At 45.8% G+C, this 18,848-nt stretch overlaps 1 protein-coding gene across 1 annotated transcript in view; it reads left to right on the top strand.

Annotated features, from left to right (window-relative positions):
• LOC311226121 (uncharacterized protein) overlaps positions 1 to 18,848 on the top strand; it is a gene marked incomplete at its 3' end in the record, with an annotated part of 126,659 nt that overhangs the window by 72,160 nt on the left and 35,651 nt on the right. Inside the window, 1 exon segment of the mRNA XM_084311496.1 lies at positions 14,862 to 15,009. Coding sequence (XP_084167622.1) covers positions 14,862 to 15,009 — 148 coding nt within the window.

Here is an 18,848-nt window from a genome sequence, read left to right as displayed (position 1 = left end):
ATCAGTCTGTGACAGTCTGTCATCACTCGAAAATCTACTCGGTTTTACACGTATGATTGTGTACATACAGTAGTGTAATGAATGAATGAAAACTTTATTTAACAGATTGGAGAATGGCTACAATACAGTACGGCTCAATACACACAATATTAAAATGGTGACGTGCTTTGAGCAGGATAAACTTATAATATACAGTGTTACAGTTATACAGTTACAGTATATACAAATATATAAATACTGCCATAAAAAAAAAAAAAATTGCAGCACCCCCTGCACCCCCCCTTCCCGCGTCCCTGTGCTCTTGTGACTTGTTTTAACATGATTAATTATACTGACTAAAACAAACGGTACTGCTCTTGTGACTGGTTTTAACATGATTAATTATACTGACCAAAACAAACAGTACTGCTCTTGTGACTTGTTTTTAACACTTTCAGTGCCACGAGGTGGCGCCCGAGTTAGCGCTTCAATGCCACCATCGGCGCCAATGTTACGCTTAATATCGCCTAATCTATGTTTTAAATTATGGCTATGTGTCTAATCTGCCCGTCGCTTATCAAAGAATCATTTTCCAGTCAGTGCTGTCAAGGCAGATTTTTTTTTTATCGCTTCATTTCCGTTTGAGAGCATTTTGAAAGGCACCTGTTTTGAGGTAAAAAACAGTCCATTCTGGACCATTCTATGATAATCGTCTTTTACTGGAATATTCCAGAACGTTGATATTTGTCGGCCTATTTATGAATCGTTTTCAAATAAACGCTAGATGATCAATATTATACGTGCACGCAAGCACATTCGAGCCGCGCGCGGATAATAGCCTTGTTCATTTCCTCTTGGACTTTTACAGTGAAACCGAAAGAGCCCATTTCACAAAACAGCTTATATCTTCATCAAAACGAGTCTGATTATCCTAACACTGATAACATAGATTCCTTACCTGACATCAGATGGTATCCAACTGGTATATTCCAATTCCTGATCACCATTCGAAAAAATCAATAAGTGTATGGATCCAACGTGTGTACAGTGCAGTACATGATTCCGCGGGTCTCAGAGGCTCCAGAATGAACTGTGATAACCCCGGCTGCATCAGTGGACTGGAAAATGTGGAGTACAGGATTTTTTTCCCCATCCATTTTCATTGAGTCCATTCCAAAATCCCTTATGTCATCTGGGAGACGATAGGGGGCGCTTTTTTCCACATCTGATCGCCGGCGGCGCTCGGGTATACTAGGGTAGGCTCGCGTGATGCAATATGATTTCAGATCGCTAAAAAAAATATATATATATTCCGAGAAATCTCGTGAGTGGCTTTCAACGAGATATTAATAATTCCAAGAAAACTTGTGAGTGGCATAGAAAGTGTTAAATGATGAATTATACTGACCAAAACAAACAGTACTGCTCTTGTGACTTGTTTTTAAATGATGAATTATACTGACCAAAACAAACAGTACTGCTCTTGTGACTTGTTTTAACATGATTAATTATACTGACTAAAACAAACAGTACTGCTCTCGTGACTTGTTTTAACATGATTAATTATTAGAGATGTTCCGATACCATTTTTTCCTTTCCGATCCGATTCCGATACCTAAGCTTTGGGTATCGGCCGATACCGATACTTATCCGATACCAGTGCAAAAAAAAAAAAAAAAAAACGATATTATATAAATTATACATTTTTTTTTTTTTTTTACAGATACTGTTTTATATATACTGTTTTTTAGTAATAACTAGAAAGTAATGGTATTTATTCAACAACAGGTGATTGTATAGATTTGTATTAGTATCATTAATCAATGAGTATGGGGCTGCAGCACTGCAGATATACCATAATCCAACGATCCACACGGACATTAGACGGTGTTGCACTCGCTACCCAGTGGCTCTGCAGATATACCCTACTCAGTCTGTAAGCTAGTAGCAGATAGAACGTGCATGTTGTGATTTTCTATGCAAAATAAATATTCAACATTCTCTTTTGAGACTCCGCCTCAGACTCTTATCATTTGGCACTAAAAGGCAAAGCTAAACATTGTCACCGATATGGCTGTCCGCAACATGTCATTAATTGTGTATGCGAGGTGGTCGATCAATGACTACGTTAACGTGAGCTAGGTTAGCTAGCATGAGCTACCAGTATATGAAAAGACTGTAACGTTACTGGTGACATTGTGATTTAACTTGGAATACTCCTTTGCCAACTTGCTGTACTTTGCTTGCAGGTCTGCAGCCATTATTGCTGGATCATGAATAGCCCCAACTTTAGCCAAGGTAACGTTAAAGCTAGCTTTCGGTTAGCTGTTCAATGCTAATAACACCAGCCACCAAGCGAACCCATCAGAGCTCCCCGTCAACAGCGCTCTGTCGGGACGATGGCATTTTAAGAAAGTATCTGCTGTTAAAATGACAAATGGCATTGACACTTTAATTCACGGTCGATTAAGCACACGTTTGTTTTATAATGCTCACTCAACAGACCGCAGTGTTGTTGATAAATTACGTCATATGGTATCGGAGCGCAGCATTAGAGCAGCATCGGCCGATACCGATACCAGCATTTTAGGCAGTATCGGCGGCTTTTCCGATACTGGTATTGGTATCGGAACAACTCTTTATACTGACTAAAACAAACAGTACTGCTCTTGTGACTTGTTTTAAAATGATGAATTATACTGACTAAAACAAACAGTACTGCTCTTGTGACTTGTTTTAACATGATTAATTATACTGATTAAAACAAACAGTACTGCTCTTGTGACTTGTTTTAACATGATTAATTATACTGACTAAAACAAACAGTACTGCTCTTGTGACTTGTTTTAACATGATGAATTATACTGACTAAAACAAACAGTACTGCTCTTGTGACTTGTTTTAACATGATTAATTATACTGACTAAAACAAACAGTGCTGCTCTTGTGACTTGTTTTAACATGATTAATTATACTGACTAAAACAAACAGTACTGCTCTTGTGACTTGTTTTAACATGATTAATTATACTGACCAAAACAAACAGTACTGCTCTTGTGACTTGTTTTAACATGATTAATTATACTGACTAAAACAAACAGTGCTGCTCTTGTGACTTGTTTTAACATGATTAATTATACTGACTAAAACAAACGGTGCTGCTCTTGTGACTTGTTTTAACATGATTAATTATACTGACCAAAACAAACAGTACTGCTCTTGTGACCTGTTTTAAAATGATGAATTATACTGACCAAAACAAACAGTACTGCTCTTGTGACTTGTTTTAACATGATTAATTATACTGACCAAAACAAACAGTACTGCTCTTGTGACTTGTCTTAACATGATTAATTATACTGACTAAAACAAACAGTACTGCTCTTGTGACTTGTTTTAACATGATTAATTATACTGACCAAAGCCAACAGTACTGCTCTGTGACGAGTAACAGTTTTTGGACAACAACAAGAGTCCTATGAGCTTTGGATACAAGCTATAATCTGGTGTTGGCCGTACTTGTAAGTAGAAGAGATGCCTTGTGGGTTTTTGGTCTTCTTGTATAGGCTACGTTGACGTTGAGAAAATAAATCAAATGACACTGGCCTTATCCCGTTCGGACTCTCATCCACCAAAAACCCTCACTCATAGCGACGGAAAGAAGGGGGTACATCTGTTAGCTGCTAAATAAAACAAGCTGATGAGAGGGGGGGGTGAGAGGGAGAGAGAGTGCAAGGGAGACTTTAGCGGGGAACTGTGGGGTGTTGATGAGACCGAGTGAGACTGGTTTGAAAATAGTTGTGGTGGTGAGAGAGGGGGGCGGCTGAAGTTTTAAACGAGAGACTGAGGCTGAGAACAACTGAATAATACGGCACTGTGTGAGGACTAACAATGGGCTACATGGCTGCTCACAGGTGGTGGACTCGACTGGTGTGTGGTTGACCCAGTGATTATAACACACTAAAAACAGATTGGTCAAATTTGACCCAATTTGGGTTATTTTTGACCCAATTCACTGGTCAAAAAGGGCCCGACCAGGGTTAATTTGACCCATTATTATTGGTTATTTAATTTGACCCATAACTTGGGTCAAATAAACGAATACTAACGACCCATTTTAAGGGTCAAAATAACCCAACCTCCAAGTTGATTTGACCCCATATTGGGTTATACCAACGACCCATTTTAAGGGTCAAAATAACCCAACCTCCAAGTTGATTTGACCCCATATTGGGTTATACCAACGACCCATTTTAAGGGTCAAAATAACCCAACCTCCAAGTTGATTTGACCCCATATTGGGTTATACCAACGACCCATTTTAAGGGTCAAAATAACCCAACCTCCAAGTTGATTTGACCCCATATTGGGTTATACCAACGACCCATTTTAAGGGTCAAAATAACCCAACTTCCAAGTTGATTTGACCCCATATTGGGTTATACCAAAGACCCATTTTAAGGGTCAAAATAACCCAACTTCTAAGTTGATTTGACCCCATATTGGGTTATACAAACGACCCATTTTAAGGGTCAAAATAACCCAACCTCCTAGTTGATTTGACCCCGTATTGGGTTATACAAACAACCCATTTTAAGGGTCAAAATAGTTGCTTTGACTGAATCTTGGGTTACATCAAAAGGGTCAAATAGACCCTATTCACAGCAGCCATCTTGTGAGCCAGATTGACAACGATTGACCAACAGATGGACACAGTAACATGATTAGTTACAAATGTGTCAGTCTGGTTCACAGGATGTAGGTTTACCCTGCTGTGTCAAGATGGCTGCTGTGAAAAGGGCCTAACACAACTGCTATAGTTAGTACTCTACATTAGGTTGGCACAGATGCTTGATTGAAAGGTATAACAGTCTAAATGTGCTGAAATCAATGAAAAGAACAGACCAAGGCGTAGAATACATTTAACTTCAAAATGTATTACACTTGTTGCATACATGTCACGGCGTGTGGACATCAAAAAGTGCTTGTGCTGCTATAGTGCCCATGAAACACATCATGTCAAACTGATTTCCTGTTTAAATAATAAATAATACATATCGGTATGGTTTTGTACTGCTTTACTGCCCTGTTGGAACACTCCCCCAGATATTGATAGATCAAAACACATATATACTAAGGCTGTCAAAGTTAACGCGGTATTAACACGTTATCGCCCGATTCTATTAACGCCACTATTTTTTTTAACTCACGATTAACTTTTAAGATTTTTTTTTACTAGACTATACTCAGGTGTATTATTGATGCTCTCATTGATACTATGTTTGTTTCTGAAGTGTGTGTGTGTGTGTGTGTTGTGTGTGTGTGTGTGTGTGTGTGTGTGTGTGTGTGTGTGTGTGTGTGTGTGTGTGTGTGTGTGTGTGTGTGTGTGTGTGAGATATATATAGAGAGAGGGGGGTGCGAGAGAAGGGAAGGGGCAAGAAAGAAAGAGAGCTGGGAGAGTGTGTGAGAGAGAGAGGGGGGTGTGTGTGATTACTCAGCCCTTGTGTGGGTGAATGTAACAACATTTTCTTTCCCCTATTATTTCATGTACACTTTATTCATTGTTTTAATGAATTTTCTTTCTTTTAAGTTATTTTGTGCATCACTCTGTTTTGAATTTGATGCAAATTTGCAATGCATGAGGTGTTAAATGGCTGCATAACGAAAGCATTTGTTGACTCGCATGTTGATAAGAGAGTATTAAAACTTGGAACTTGAAAAAGATCCGTTTAAGGTAGAAAAAAAGGTAGAAAAAAAGAAAGAAATTTGATTAATTTGTGATTAATCGCGAGTTAACTATGGACAATCATGCGATTAATCGTGTTAAATATTTTAATCGATTGACAGCACTAATATATACATATAGAAATACGCGACTTAGCGTCTACCCATCTCCCTCCTCCTCCATCTCTTCCTCCACCTTCCTCCTCCTACTTCACCTCCTCACTACGCCACCTCCTCTCCTTATACTCCTCCTCCTCTCCTCCACCTTCCCTCCTGCTACTTCACCTATTCCACCTCCTCATTTGTAAGTTTTGCGTTACGTACGGCTGTCCTTAAGAATGCTACATGCTTGGACTCTGGTCCCTCAATATTATATATAACGTGCTGGAGAAACTCCCATGCATGAACACACTGCCTGGGGTACTTTATGTCAAATACATAAAATGCTTTAAAACACGTATCAACTGCCCAGAGCATTGTGCTTTCAGGGTGTGCCCGACCTGCATAGATCACGAATGCCTGAGCACAACATGTGTGTGGTTCTCCCAGCACCAAAACCGAGGGAGAGGGTCTTGCCTGCTGGAGGTACTCCACCATATTTGTCCCAACCTAAAGCACATAAGCAAAGAAAGAATGTTAAATACAGGTGAATCTTGGGTTGACAGCAAATCATAAGCAAGATAACAGATTTATACCAACTATACAAGGGAGCTAAATTAAATCAAGTTCTTTTTCTCATGCCAATGGAACGTGCAATGACATTTGGGAGTGCTCAAAACAGTGGTTTTAACTCGTCTTTGTAAATGAGGGAAACCTCAATGCCTTTTCGAGTTTAAATAGAGGTTATGGGGGCCTGGGGGACTTTGGTTGTCAGACCTTGGCTTGGTGGTGGTGCAACCAAACTCTGTGGGTGCAACCTATAGGCTCTCTGAAGCAGCAGATAGGCTCTCTGAAGCAGCAGATAGGCTCTCTGAAGCAGCAGATAGGCTCTCTGAAGCAGTTAGGCTCTCTGAAGCAGCAGATAGGCTCTCTGAAGCGCAGATAGGCTCTCTGAAGCAGCAGTTAGGCTCTGAAGCAGCAGATAGGCTCTCTGAAGCAGCAGATAGGCTCTCTGAAGCAGCAGTTAGGCTCTCTGAAGCAGCAGATAGGCTCTCTGAAGCAGCAGATAGGCTCTCTGAAGCAGCAGATAGGCTCTCTGAAGCAGTTAGGCTCTCTGAAGCAGTTAGGCTCTCTGAAGCAGCAGATAGGCTCTCTGAAGCAGCAGTTAGGCTCTCTGAAGCAGCAGATAGGCTCTCTGAAGCAGCAGTTAGGCTCTCTGAAGCAGCAGTTAGGCTCTCTGAAGCAGCAGATAGGCTCTCTACAGCAGATAGGCTCTCTGAAGCAGCAGATAGGCTCTCTGAAGCAGCAGATAGGCTCTCTGAAGCAGCAGATAGGCTCTCTGAAGCAGCAGTTAGGCTCTCTGAAGCAGCAGATAGGCTCTCTGAAGCAGTTAGGCTCCCTGAAGCAGCAGATAGGCTCTCTGAAGCAGCAGTTAGGCTCTCTGAAGCAGCAGATAGGCTCTCTGAAGCAGCAGATAGGCTCTCTGAAGCAGCAGTTAGGCTCTCTGAAGCAGCAGTTAGGCTCCCTGAAGCAGCAGATAGGCTCTCTGAAGCAGCAGATAGGCTCTCTGAAGCAGCAGTTAGGCTCTCTGAAGCAGCAGTTAGGCTCTCTGAAGCAGCAGATAGGCTCTCTGAAGCAGTAGTTAGGCTCTCTGAAGCAGCAGATAGAAGCAGCAGATAGGCTCTCTGAAGCAGATAGGCTCTCTGAAGCAGCAGATAGGCTCTCTGAAGCAGCAGATAGGCTCTCTGAAGCAGATAGGCTCTCTGAAGCAGCAGATAGGCTCTCTGAAGCAGCAGATAGGCTCTCTGAAGCAGCAGTTAGGCTCCCTGAAGCAGCAGATAGGCTCTCTGAAGCAGCAGTTAGGCTCTCTGAAGCAGCAGTTAGGCTCCCTGAAGCAGCAGATAGGCTCTCTGAAGCAGCAGATAGGCTCTCTGAAGCAGCAGATAGGCTCTCTGAAGCAGCAGATAGGCTCTCTGAAGCAGCAGATAGGCTCTCTGAAGCAGTTAGGCTCTCTGAAGCAGCAGATAGGCTCTCTGAAGCGCAGATAGGCTCTCTGAAGCAGCAGTTAGGCTCTGAAGCAGCAGATAGGCTCTCTGAAGCAGCAGATAGGCTCTCTGAAGCAGCAGTTAGGCTCTCTGAAGCAGCAGATAGGCTCTCTGAAGCAGCAGATAGGCTCTCTGAAGCAGCAGATAGGCTCTCTGAAGCAGTTAGGCTCTCTGAAGCAGTTAGGCTCTCTGAAGCAGCAGATAGGCTCTCTGAAGCAGCAGTTAGGCTCTCTGAAGCAGCAGATAGGCTCTCTGAAGCAGCAGTTAGGCTCTCTGAAGCAGCAGTTAGGCTCTCTGAAGCAGCAGATAGGCTCTCTACAGCAGATAGGCTCTCTGAAGCAGCAGATAGGCTCTCTGAAGCAGCAGATAGGCTCTCTGAAGCAGCAGATAGGCTCTCTGAAGCAGCAGTTAGGCTCTCTGAAGCAGCAGATAGGCTCTCTGAAGCAGTTAGGCTCCCTGAAGCAGCAGATAGGCTCTCTGAAGCAGCAGTTAGGCTCTCTGAAGCAGCAGATAGGCTCTCTGAAGCAGCAGATAGGCTCTCTGAAGCAGCAGTTAGGCTCTCTGAAGCAGCAGATAAGCTCTCTGATGCAGCAGATAGGCTCTCTGAAGCAGCAGATAGGCTCTCTGAAGCAGCAGATAGGCTCTCTGAAGCAGCAGTTAGGCTCCCTGAAGCAGCAGATAGGCTCTCTGAAGCAGCAGTTAGGCTCTCTGAAGCAGCAGATAGGCTCTCTGAAGCAGCAGATAGGCTCTCTGAAGCAGCAGATAGGCTCTCTGAAGCAGCAGTTAGGCTCTCTGAAGCAGCAGTTAGGCTCTCTGAAGCAGCAGATAGGCTCTCTGAAGCAGTAGTTAGGCTCTCTGAAGCAGCAGATAGAAGCAGCAGATAGGCTCTCTGAAGCAGATAGGCTCTCTGAAGCAGCAGATAGGCTCTCTGAAGCAGCAGATAGGCTCTCTGAAGCAGATAGGCTCTCTGAAGCAGCAGATAGGCTCTCTGAAGCAGCAGATAGGCTCTCTGAAGCAGCAGTTAGGCTCCCTGAAGCAGCAGATAGGCTCTCTGAAGCAGCAGTTAGGCTCTCTGAAGCAGCAGATAGGCTCTCTGAAGCAGCAGATAGGCTCTCTGAATCAGCAGATAGGCTCTCTGAAGCAGCAGTTAGGCTCTCTGAAGCAGCAGTTAGGCTCTCTGAAGCAGCAGATAGGCTCTCTGAAGCAGTAGTTAGGCTCTCTGAAGCAGCAGATAGGCTCTCTGAAGCAGATAGGCTCTCTGAAGCAGCAGATAGGCTGTCTGAAGCAGCAGATAGGCTCTCTGAAGCAGCAGATAGGCTCTCTGAAGCAGCAGATAGGCTCTCTGAAGCAGCAGATAGGCTCTCTGAAGCAGCAGTTAGGCTCTCTGAAGCAGCAGATAGGCTCTCTGAAGCAGCAGATAGGCTCTCTGAAGCAGCAGATAGGCTCTCTGAAGCAGCAGTTAGGCTCTCTGAAGCAGCAGATAGGCTCTCTGAAGCAGCAGATAGGCTCTCTGAAGCAGCAGATAGGCTCTCTGAAGCAGCAGTTAGGCTCTCTGAAGCAGCAGATAGGCTCTCTGAAGCAGCAGTTAGGCTCTCTGAAGCAGCAGATAGGCTCTCTGAAGCAGCAGATAGGCTCTCTGAAGCAGCAGATAGGCTCTCTGAAGCAGCAGTTAGGCTCTCTGAAGCAGCAGATAGGCTCTCTGAAGCAGATAGGCTCTCTGAAGCAGATAGGCTCTCTGAAGCAGCAGATAGGCTCTCTGAAGCAGCAGATAGGCTCTCTGAAGCAGCAGATAAGCTCTCTGAAGCAGCAGATAGGCTCTCTGAAGCAGCAGATAGGCTCTCTGAAGCAGATAGGCTCTCTGAAGCAGCAGATAGGCTCTCTGAAGCAGCAGATAGGCTCTCTGAAGCAGCAGATAGGCTCTCTGAAGCAGCAGTTAGGCTCTCTGAAGCAGCAGTTAGGCTCTCTGAAGCTTTCAGCTTTGCCTGCCCCGCTAAGCCAATGCGAAGGACGAGGGGGGCTGTGCTTCCTGTTCTGCCCCCTTGCAAATGGGTGTAGCATTCCCTGAGGGGGAGGAGCTGCGCATTATATGGCTTTTTTTGCTTACCTTGCTTCCTCTAGAACTCCACCCCTCTTTTGCGAACTCCAAAAGCGGTACTGCTGGTTCTGGTGAGGGGAGGTACTGGTGGTTCTGGTGAGGGGAGGTACTGGTGAGGGGAGGTACTGCTGGTTCTGGTGAGGGGAGGTACTGCTGGTTCTGGTGAGGGGAGGTACTGGTGGTTCTGGTGAGGGGAGGTACTGCTGGTTCTGGTGAGGGGAGGTACTGCTGGTTCTGGTGATGGGAGGTGCTGGTTCTGGTGAGGGGAGGTACTGCTGGTTCTGGTGAGGGGAGGTACTGCTGGTTCTGGTGAGGGGGGTACTGGTGGTGCCTCCTCATCGATATCTTGATCTGAAAGACAAAGACAGAAAACAAAGAAAGACTTTTACAGTAATTTCAGTGCCATCCAGTGGCAGCAAACTCCAACACAGGACCAGGCTGCCAGGACCAGAGACTAGGACAAGAACAGGATGAGAACCAAGATGAAGAACAGAATAATTTGTGTGTGCATGCATGTGTGTTGAAACCCTACTGAACAATACTGCTTAGTCATGGAAACATTTTCAATGTCAAGAAAGTACTAGCTCTTCAGCATTGAAAATATTAGCAGCCTGATTTGGTACATTAGGTGGCTGGGCCAGGGCCTGGTTGTCGTTATGTTCTCCTTGCAAGTGCTTTCTGTAAGACCGAATGAAAGAAAATGTTCTGCTACAAACTCCCTCACAACATTGGATATAAGTGGATGAAGCGTTTATATTGTGTGCTACTCGTAAATGTGAAAAGAGAGACTTGGCATCACCAGGAATTAGCCTTTTGCATTTAAAGCATGTATACGCCATCTGCCTTGATATGTTAGAACTCTTAACTTAGTGATCACTTACAAATTCTCTGTAAAGTTTTGAGAACTTGAGCCGGGGGCCTATTTTGGGGATGAGGTTCCGGATTGTTTCGTCATCTAAAAGTTGAAACGCCTCCTCATCGATATCTTTATCTGAAAGACAAAAGACAGAAAACAAAGAAAGACTTTTACAGTCCAGGCAGCAAACTCCAACACAGGACCAGAGACCAGGACAAGAACAGGATGAGAACCAAGATGAAGAACAGAATAATGTGTGTGCATGTGTGTTGAAACCCTATACTGCTTAGTCATGGAAACATTTTCATGGTCAAGAAAGTAAAAATGCTCACCTGGGGAGCTCCAGTAGCTCACCGCGTATCTCGGCGCTATTTCGGTGTCGGGGACAACCGTGCGCGTCACGGATCTGGGGTACACGAGTTCGACTCCCGGACTCGCCGTATTTTCTCAGAGTGTCTTCCCCTGATCTATATCCCATTCAACCTGTTTCTGTCGGTCATGCTTGACCAAAAAAAAACAAAAAAAAAACGATAAACGCTAAAAAGAACCTGGTCTGGTCAAAGTTAAAAAAAAATTATAAAAATGCTCACCTTTAAAACTGTCTGTGAGCTCTGGCAATTGCCACTCAATAAATTTTTCTGTGACAAAGCTGTCCATCAAGACTGGCCTGAAACAAAACAGAAAGCAATGTGGAAATGAACACATCTGCAATTAATTAATGCCTCATGCCCAAGTACTCAGCCACGTGTGAACGATAGGCCAAGTATAGCTGACATAGCAGCCTAGAATATTTAGCACTGAATTCAGGTGTAAAAAGCCTCACCACATGTCTGGCTTCCGCAGTCTACTGCTTAATTTAGTATAGGATGTTGTAAATTGATGCCCGAATCGCGGGACATTAGAGAGATGATGGAAAATGTAGACCTCAAAATGGCGCTAAATCACAGTATGTAGCTAGCTAGCCAACCAGCTATGTCACCGCATTGAGAGGACAACAGCTTTATTACACACATATGGTTAATAAAGATATCAATCATATAACGTTACACAGCTATAGATAGTCTCCAGTTAATCTGGTATCATTACAACCCAAAACACGGTCAAATTAGCAATAACAGTAACGTTACTAGTACTGGCTAACTAGGCCTAGCTACTAGCCAGAACCTTTGTAATACTCATAGACTTGGTCACTTTCGGTAGCATGCTTGAACGGTAATGATTTATGTGTCGTGTCGTGTTGTGTGGCTTATTTATTAATAGAGGTTACCACATATTTTTACAAGGTTAGAGATGAACCGATTATAGAAATGAGTAGCTAAGTTGCAACTTGCGGTGGCTAGCTAGCTAGCTAGGTAACGAGTCCCAGCTAGCCATTAGACTAGCTGTGAAGAGCTAGCTAATTTAGTTCCACAACGTTCACAGTGCATGGTTAACACGACGCAATAGGCACAATGGATGGAAACGAGATCTTACCTTGAGTCAGTGAAGTCTTTTCCGTGAAGAGGGTTTGTTGGACCGTGTTGACTGTGAACGTGAACATGACCCTCTGACTGACAAAAGGCATGTACGATAGTTCCCAGTGGGGGAGGGGTGTAGCTTTGCAGATCCCGGCGGAAACACCCAGCTCTCTGACCCAACACATGGGTTATGTCTCAGAAAATTGACCCATAATTATTATAACTCACAAATTGGGTCAAAATTTAATCTCAATAACCCAAATAATGGTTATGCTCAGAGAATTAACCCATAATTTTAACCCAACACGATTAACCAAGAAATTGGGTTATAGAATTGACCCATCTGTTTTTAGTGTGTACCTGCCATGTATTCAATATCTCCCCTGCTGTCCAGCACCAGTTGGCCAACTGTTAGCCATAGCCCCACCCCCACCCCACCCATCTCCACACTCACATAAACAATCCCAGACACACACACACACACTCAGTCAGACATTGCCCGCAGCCACGCGCTCCTTCCTACTACTCCCTCTCTCATTCATCTTTCATTAGGCTCCACTCGCACAGGAGACACAGGCTTGTCCTCCTCCACTCTCTCTCTTTCTCTCTCTCTTTCTCTGTGTTACCCGCTCACAATCTCCCTCCCCTTCTTTCTGACTCATCTCTTGCCCTCTGTCTCTCTGTTTCATCTCTCTCTCTCCAGGTTGAGTCTTCTCCAGCCCTTTCCTTCCTCTTTTCTCCTCTCTTCTCCTCTCCTCTCCCCTCCTCTCCTCCTCTTCTCTCCTCTCTTCTCATCTCCCCTCCTCTCTTCTCCTCTCCTCTCCTCTCCTCTACTCCTCTCTTCTCTCCTCTCATCTTCTCCTCTCTCTTCTCCTCTCTTCTCTCAACACCCTCCACACTCTTCCTTGTAGCCTTCCTCTCTTTATAATGTTCTCTCTCTCTCTATGCCATGCTCTTTCTCCAACACTCATCTCTCCCTGCTCCCTTTTCTTGCTCTCTTGCTCGCCCGCTCTCTCTCTCTCTCTCCCTCCCTCCCTGCCTGCCTTTCTTTCTTCCTTTCATTTCTCTCTCCGTCGGAAAGGCTCTTCGCCTCTTGCGGCTGTTCCGTTGCCATGGCGCGTGTTGCTCGGCACTGCTAGGTGCCGTGTGTGTGTGTGTGTGTGTGTGTGTGTGTGTGTGCGCGCGCTCGCTCATTTGTATGCGTGCGTGTGTGTGTGTGTGTGTGTGTGGCAGGCAGATGATTGCTGGCTGCCAGCTCTCGTTTCCCGGACACCGATCGTGTTTCTTTGCGGCGGCAGAAGAAGGAAAAAGGCGATGCCAGAAATAGCCCCCTTACACGCAAACCCACTCACTCACTACCCACACTCACACACACACGTCACCGAATCTCCTCTCGACATCGTGCCTTTGATAACATATGACCCGGGTCGTGCCCTGCACACACACACGCACACGCAGACACACACACACACGCACACACATACACACAGTCAGACAACACCGCCCTTGGAAAACACTGCGAGCAGTGCACACACGGCAGGTTTGACGCAACTCGCTAATAGATCAATAAAAGACATTAGCGGCAGGCGAAACCCAGCGAGCAGCGCTAATACAGGGTTAATCCAGGGTTAATGGCTGAGCAGCGTCATTCTGAGAGCCAGCCATTAGCTCGGGGGTAGGCCACTGAACATCAGCGCCCCCCCCCCCCCCCTCCCCCTCCCCCTCCTCCTCCCAGCCATGCCCCAGGCCCAGCGCTGCAGGCTCCTGGGATAGGGGGGGGGGGGCAGCCTCGTGGACGAAAAAGATTGCAAAGGAAGAGAGCCTCATAACGCAGAGGACACAGGGACGGAAATCCAGAGGCAGAGGATGACGGTGAAGCTGTGATCACGTAGAGAGAGAGGGGGGGGGGAGGGGGGAGAGAGAGGGAGGGAGAGGAAGAGAGAAGAGGGAGAGAGAAGAGGGAGAGAGAGAGGGGGAGGGAGGGAGAGAGAGAGAGGGGGGAGGGAGGAAGAGGGGAGAGGGAGGAAGAGAGAGAGAGGGGGGAGAGAGAGAAAGAGAGGAAGAGAGGAGAGGGAGAGAGAAAAGGGGGGAAGAGAGAGAGGGAGAGAGGCTAGAGGAGGCAGTTGAGCGCCGCACTCCCCCTTGTCCTTGTTAAGTGCTGTGCGCTGTCGGAGAGCGGTAGCCAAGAATGTGTCAGCCCAGCCGTCTCACACACCCTAATGGGCTCTTAAACGCTGTTATAAATCCCCCCCCCCCTCCCACTCCTCTCTCTCTCTTTCTTCCTCTTTCTCTCTCTCCCTGCCTATGTACCTCTCTCTCATTACCTCCCTCTCTCTCTCTTTCTCTCTCTCCCTGTTCTTCATTCTCTGTCACTCATTCTCTCTCCCTCTGTGTCTCTCTCTGTGTCACTCACAGTCCCTCCTGCCTTCTCACCTCTGATTGTCACTTTATTTACACGTCGTTGATTGTTGTTTAACAGATGAACTCTGCGTCTGTCCTCTCTCTCTCTCTCTCTCTCTCTCTCTCTCTCTCTCTCTCTCTCTCTCTCTCTCTCTCTCTCTCTCTCTCTCTCTCTCTCTCTCTCTCTCTCTCTCTCTCTCCTCCAGGCTCCACGACGCCTTCCACCCCCAGGAGCCGTCGTTTCCTCTCACCCTGCTGCACGTCCTGTTCGCTCCGCTCCACGGCCTGGCCAACGCCTTCGTCTTCGGCCTGGACAGAGACACCTGGGGCCTGCTCCGCCCGACCGGCATCAAGGTAGAGCACGCACTCTCACACACACACACACACACACGCACGCACGCACACACACACACACACACACACACACACACACACACACACATACACATACACACACACACATACACACACATACACACACACATACACAAACACAAAAGTCCACGTTTGAGGAATTAAAGGGGACATGCATTATAAATGGCTTTTTTCAGTGTTTAGCATTGTTATATAGTAATAGGGGTTAGTATCAATGGGTCTGTGTCTCTAAATACCATATTGGCGGATTGCTCTCATTCAGTTGAGACAATTTCCTCCTCCAGTTAATTAGGTCATTCTGATTTGACTCGCTCTGTGACGTAACTGGGAGCTGGTGGAGCTGATTGTGATCTGATTGGCTCTGTGGTTGTAGCGCATAGTGGAACCCGACACTTCCTCAAACGGGAGAGGCAGAGAGCAAGTGAGAGAGAGGGAGAGAGAGAGAGGGAGAAACAGATAGAGAGGCTCATACACTGCGTTTCTCTGAGCGATCTCTCCTCAGCTGTCTGCCCCTGCTTAGTTTACACACACTCGCGACAGAGCACATATACACACACGCGCGTCGCGCTGCTGTCATCTCTTTCCGTCTGTCTGTCTCTCTCTATCTCTCTCTCTCTTGAGTCGGGAGCACTAGCATATCACTGTAATATCTTTGCGCATGCTCCCACGCGCACGCCCGTATTCCGATCCGTACAATAATAATCACAGAGGTATATATTGTCATTTGAAACAAGTTACCAATGCATTGTCCCGTGGGATTAAGATTAATTAGTATCCCCCTCAGTCTCTCTCTATCTCTCTCTGTGCCAGTCGCAGACTGTGTGGATGACTGCCACTCAAAGTGCTTATGGGCGGAGCCAGGCCAACACAGCCTGAAATCCAAAGTGAGAAAATGTGGCTTTTGAGTACTTGATTAGAAATAATATAAAACAATGCATTTTTTTGAATAAAACCTTACAGATGTGTTCAATAGACTCACATGAATTGTGTAAAGTTGCCCAAATAGTGCTAGGAATAGCAATGCATGTCCCCTTTAAGAGAAATGGGTTGACACCCCCCTTAACCCTTTCACTACCACACTACCAAAGGGTTAACCCTTTCACTGTGACAATACAGAAGGTTAACCCTTTCACTGCCACACGACAAAGGGTTAACCCTTTCACAACCACACTACAGAAGGTTAACCCTTTCACTACCACACTACAGACGGTTAACCATCTGTAGTGTGGTAGTGAAAGGTTAACCTTCTGTAGTGTGGTAGTGAAAGGTTAACCTTCTGTAGTGTGGTAGTGAAAGGGTTAACCTTCTGTAGTGTGGTAGTGAAAGGTTAACCTTCTGTAGTGTGGTAGTGAAAGGTTAACCTTCTGTAGTGTGGTAGTGAAAGGTGAACCTTCTGTAGTGTGGTAGTGAAAGGTTAACCTTCTGTAGTGTGGTAGTGAAAGGTTAACCGTCTGTAGTGTGGTAGTGAAAGGTTAACCGTCTGTAGTGTGGTAGTGAAAGGGTTAACCGTCTGTAGTGTGGTAGTGAAAGGTTAACCTTCTGTAGTGTGGTAGTGAAAGGTTAACCTTCTGTAGTGTGGTAGTGAAAGGTTAACCTTCTGTAGTGTGGTAGTGAAAGGTTAACCGTCTGTAGTGTGGTAGTGAAAGGTTAACCATCTGTAGTGTGGTAGTGAAAGGTTAATCTTCTCTAGTGTGGTAGTGGAAGGGTTAACCTTCTGTAGTGTGGTAGTGAAAGGTTAACCTTATGTAGTGTGGTAGTGAAAGGTTAATCTTCTGTAGTGTGGTAGTAAAAGGTTAACCTTATGTAGTGTGGTAGTGAAAGGTTAACCTTCTGTAGTGTGGTAGTGAAAGGGTTAACCTTCTGTAGTGTGGTAGTGAAAGGTTAATCTTCTGTAGTGTGGTAGTGAAAGGTTAACCTTCTGTAGTGTGGTAGTGAAAGGTTAATCTTCTGTAGTGTGGTAGTAAAAGGTTAACCGTCTGTAGTGTGGTAGTAAAAGGTTAACCTTCTCTAGTGTGGTTGTGAAAGGTTAACCGTCTGTAGTGTGGTAGTGAAAGGTTAACCTTCTGTAGTGTGGTAGTGAAAGGGTTAACCTTCTGTAGTGTGGTAGTGAAAGGTTAATCTTCTGTAGTGTGGTAGTGAAAGGTTAACCGTCTGTAGTGTGGTAGTGAAAGGTTAATCTTCTGTAGTGTGGTAGTGAAAGGTTAATCTTCTGTAGTGTGGTAGTGAAAGGTTAACCTTCTGTAGTGTGGTAGTGAAAGGTTAACCTTATGTAGTGTGGTAGTGAAAGGTTAATCTTCTGTAGTGTGGTAGTGAAAGGTTAATCTTCTGTAGTGTGGTAGTGAAAGGTTAACCTTCTGTAGTGTGGTAGTGAAAGGTTAACCTTATGTAGTGTGGTAGTGAAAGGTTAATCTTCTGTAGTGTGGTAGTGAAAGGTTAACCTTCTGTAGTGTGGTAGTGAAAGGTTAACCTTATGTAGTGTGGTAGTGAAAGGTTAACCGTCTGTAGTGTGGTAGTGAAAGGTTAACCTTATGTAGTGTGGTAGTGAAAGGTTAACCGTCTGTAGTGTGGTAGTGAAAGGTTAACCGTCTGTAGTGTGGTTGTGAAAGGTTAACCGTCTGTAGTGTGGTAGTGAAAGGTTAACCGTCTGTAGTGTGGTAGTGAAAGGTTAACCTTCTGTAGTGTGGTAGTGAAAGGTTAACCGTCTGTAGTGTGGTTGTGAAAGGTTAACCGTCTGTAGTGTGGTAGTGAAAGGTTAACCTTCTGTAGTGTGGTAGTGAAAGGTTAACCTTCTGTAGTGTGGTAGTTAAAGGGTTCATTCATTTGACAATATGGTTTAGTTGGTCCGAGGGTCGACATGGTCAGGGGCCTCGTCAGGCGCGTGTGGGACAGTGTCGGCTCATTCAGCATTCAGTGGTTCTCTGCCCTTTTTGGTGTCAAGGACCCCCAGGTTGATACACTGATACAGGCCTCGGAACCCCAAGCGATGAGGTGTTTCCTCAGCGACCCCCATCGGAGAGGACAGTTCAGAGGTGGGGAGCTGTGTCTTTTGGATCTACCAGTCGATTGCAGGGGGCCTCCCGAGTCGGACAAGCACGGCCGTCGTTCCGTCAGTGATCCAATCACACTCAGGCTTGCTGATTTAAACTTGAATCTCGGCCAATCCCGGTCCTGGGTGGCTCTTTGGCCCGCAGGCCTTCAATATAGCATTGTGTCATGAAACACCTTGAGGGTGGTGTCTGTCTGCTCTTGAGGGTGGTGTCTGTCTGCTCTTGAGGACGGTGTCTGTCTGCTCTTGAGGGCGGTGTCTGTCTGCTCTTGAGGACGGTGTCTGTCTGCTCTTGAGGACGCTGTCTGTCTGCTCTTGAGGACGGTGTCTGTCTGCTCTTGAGGACGGTGTCTGTCTGCTCTTGAGGGTGGTGTCTGTCTGCTCTTGAGGACGGTGTCTGTCTGCTCTTGAGGACGGTGTCTGTCTGCTCTTGAGGACGGTGTCTGTCTGCTCTTGAGGACGGTGTCTGTCTGCTCTTGAGGGCGGTGTCTGTCTGCTCTTGAGGGCGGTGTCTGTCTGCTCTTGAGGACGGTGTCTGTCTGCTCTTGAGGACGCTGTCTGTCTGCTCTTGAGGACGCTGTCTGCTCTTGAGGGTGGTGTCTGTCTGCTCTTGAGGGCGGTGTCTGTCTGCTCTTGAGGACGGTGTCTGTCTGCTCTTGAGGGTGGTGTCTGTCTGCTCTTGAGGGCGGTGTCTGTCTGCTCTTGAGGACGCTGTCTGTCTGCTCTTGAGGACGGTGTCTGTCTGCTCTTGAGGACGGTGTCTGTCTGCTCT

Source organism: Notolepis coatsorum (genome assembly GCF_963971535.1).
Source record: "Notolepis coatsorum genome assembly, chromosome: 3".
Classification (NCBI taxonomy): Eukaryota; Metazoa; Chordata; class Actinopteri; order Aulopiformes; family Paralepididae; genus Notolepis; species Notolepis coatsorum.
This window is presented reverse-complemented; position numbering and strand designations above follow the sequence as displayed.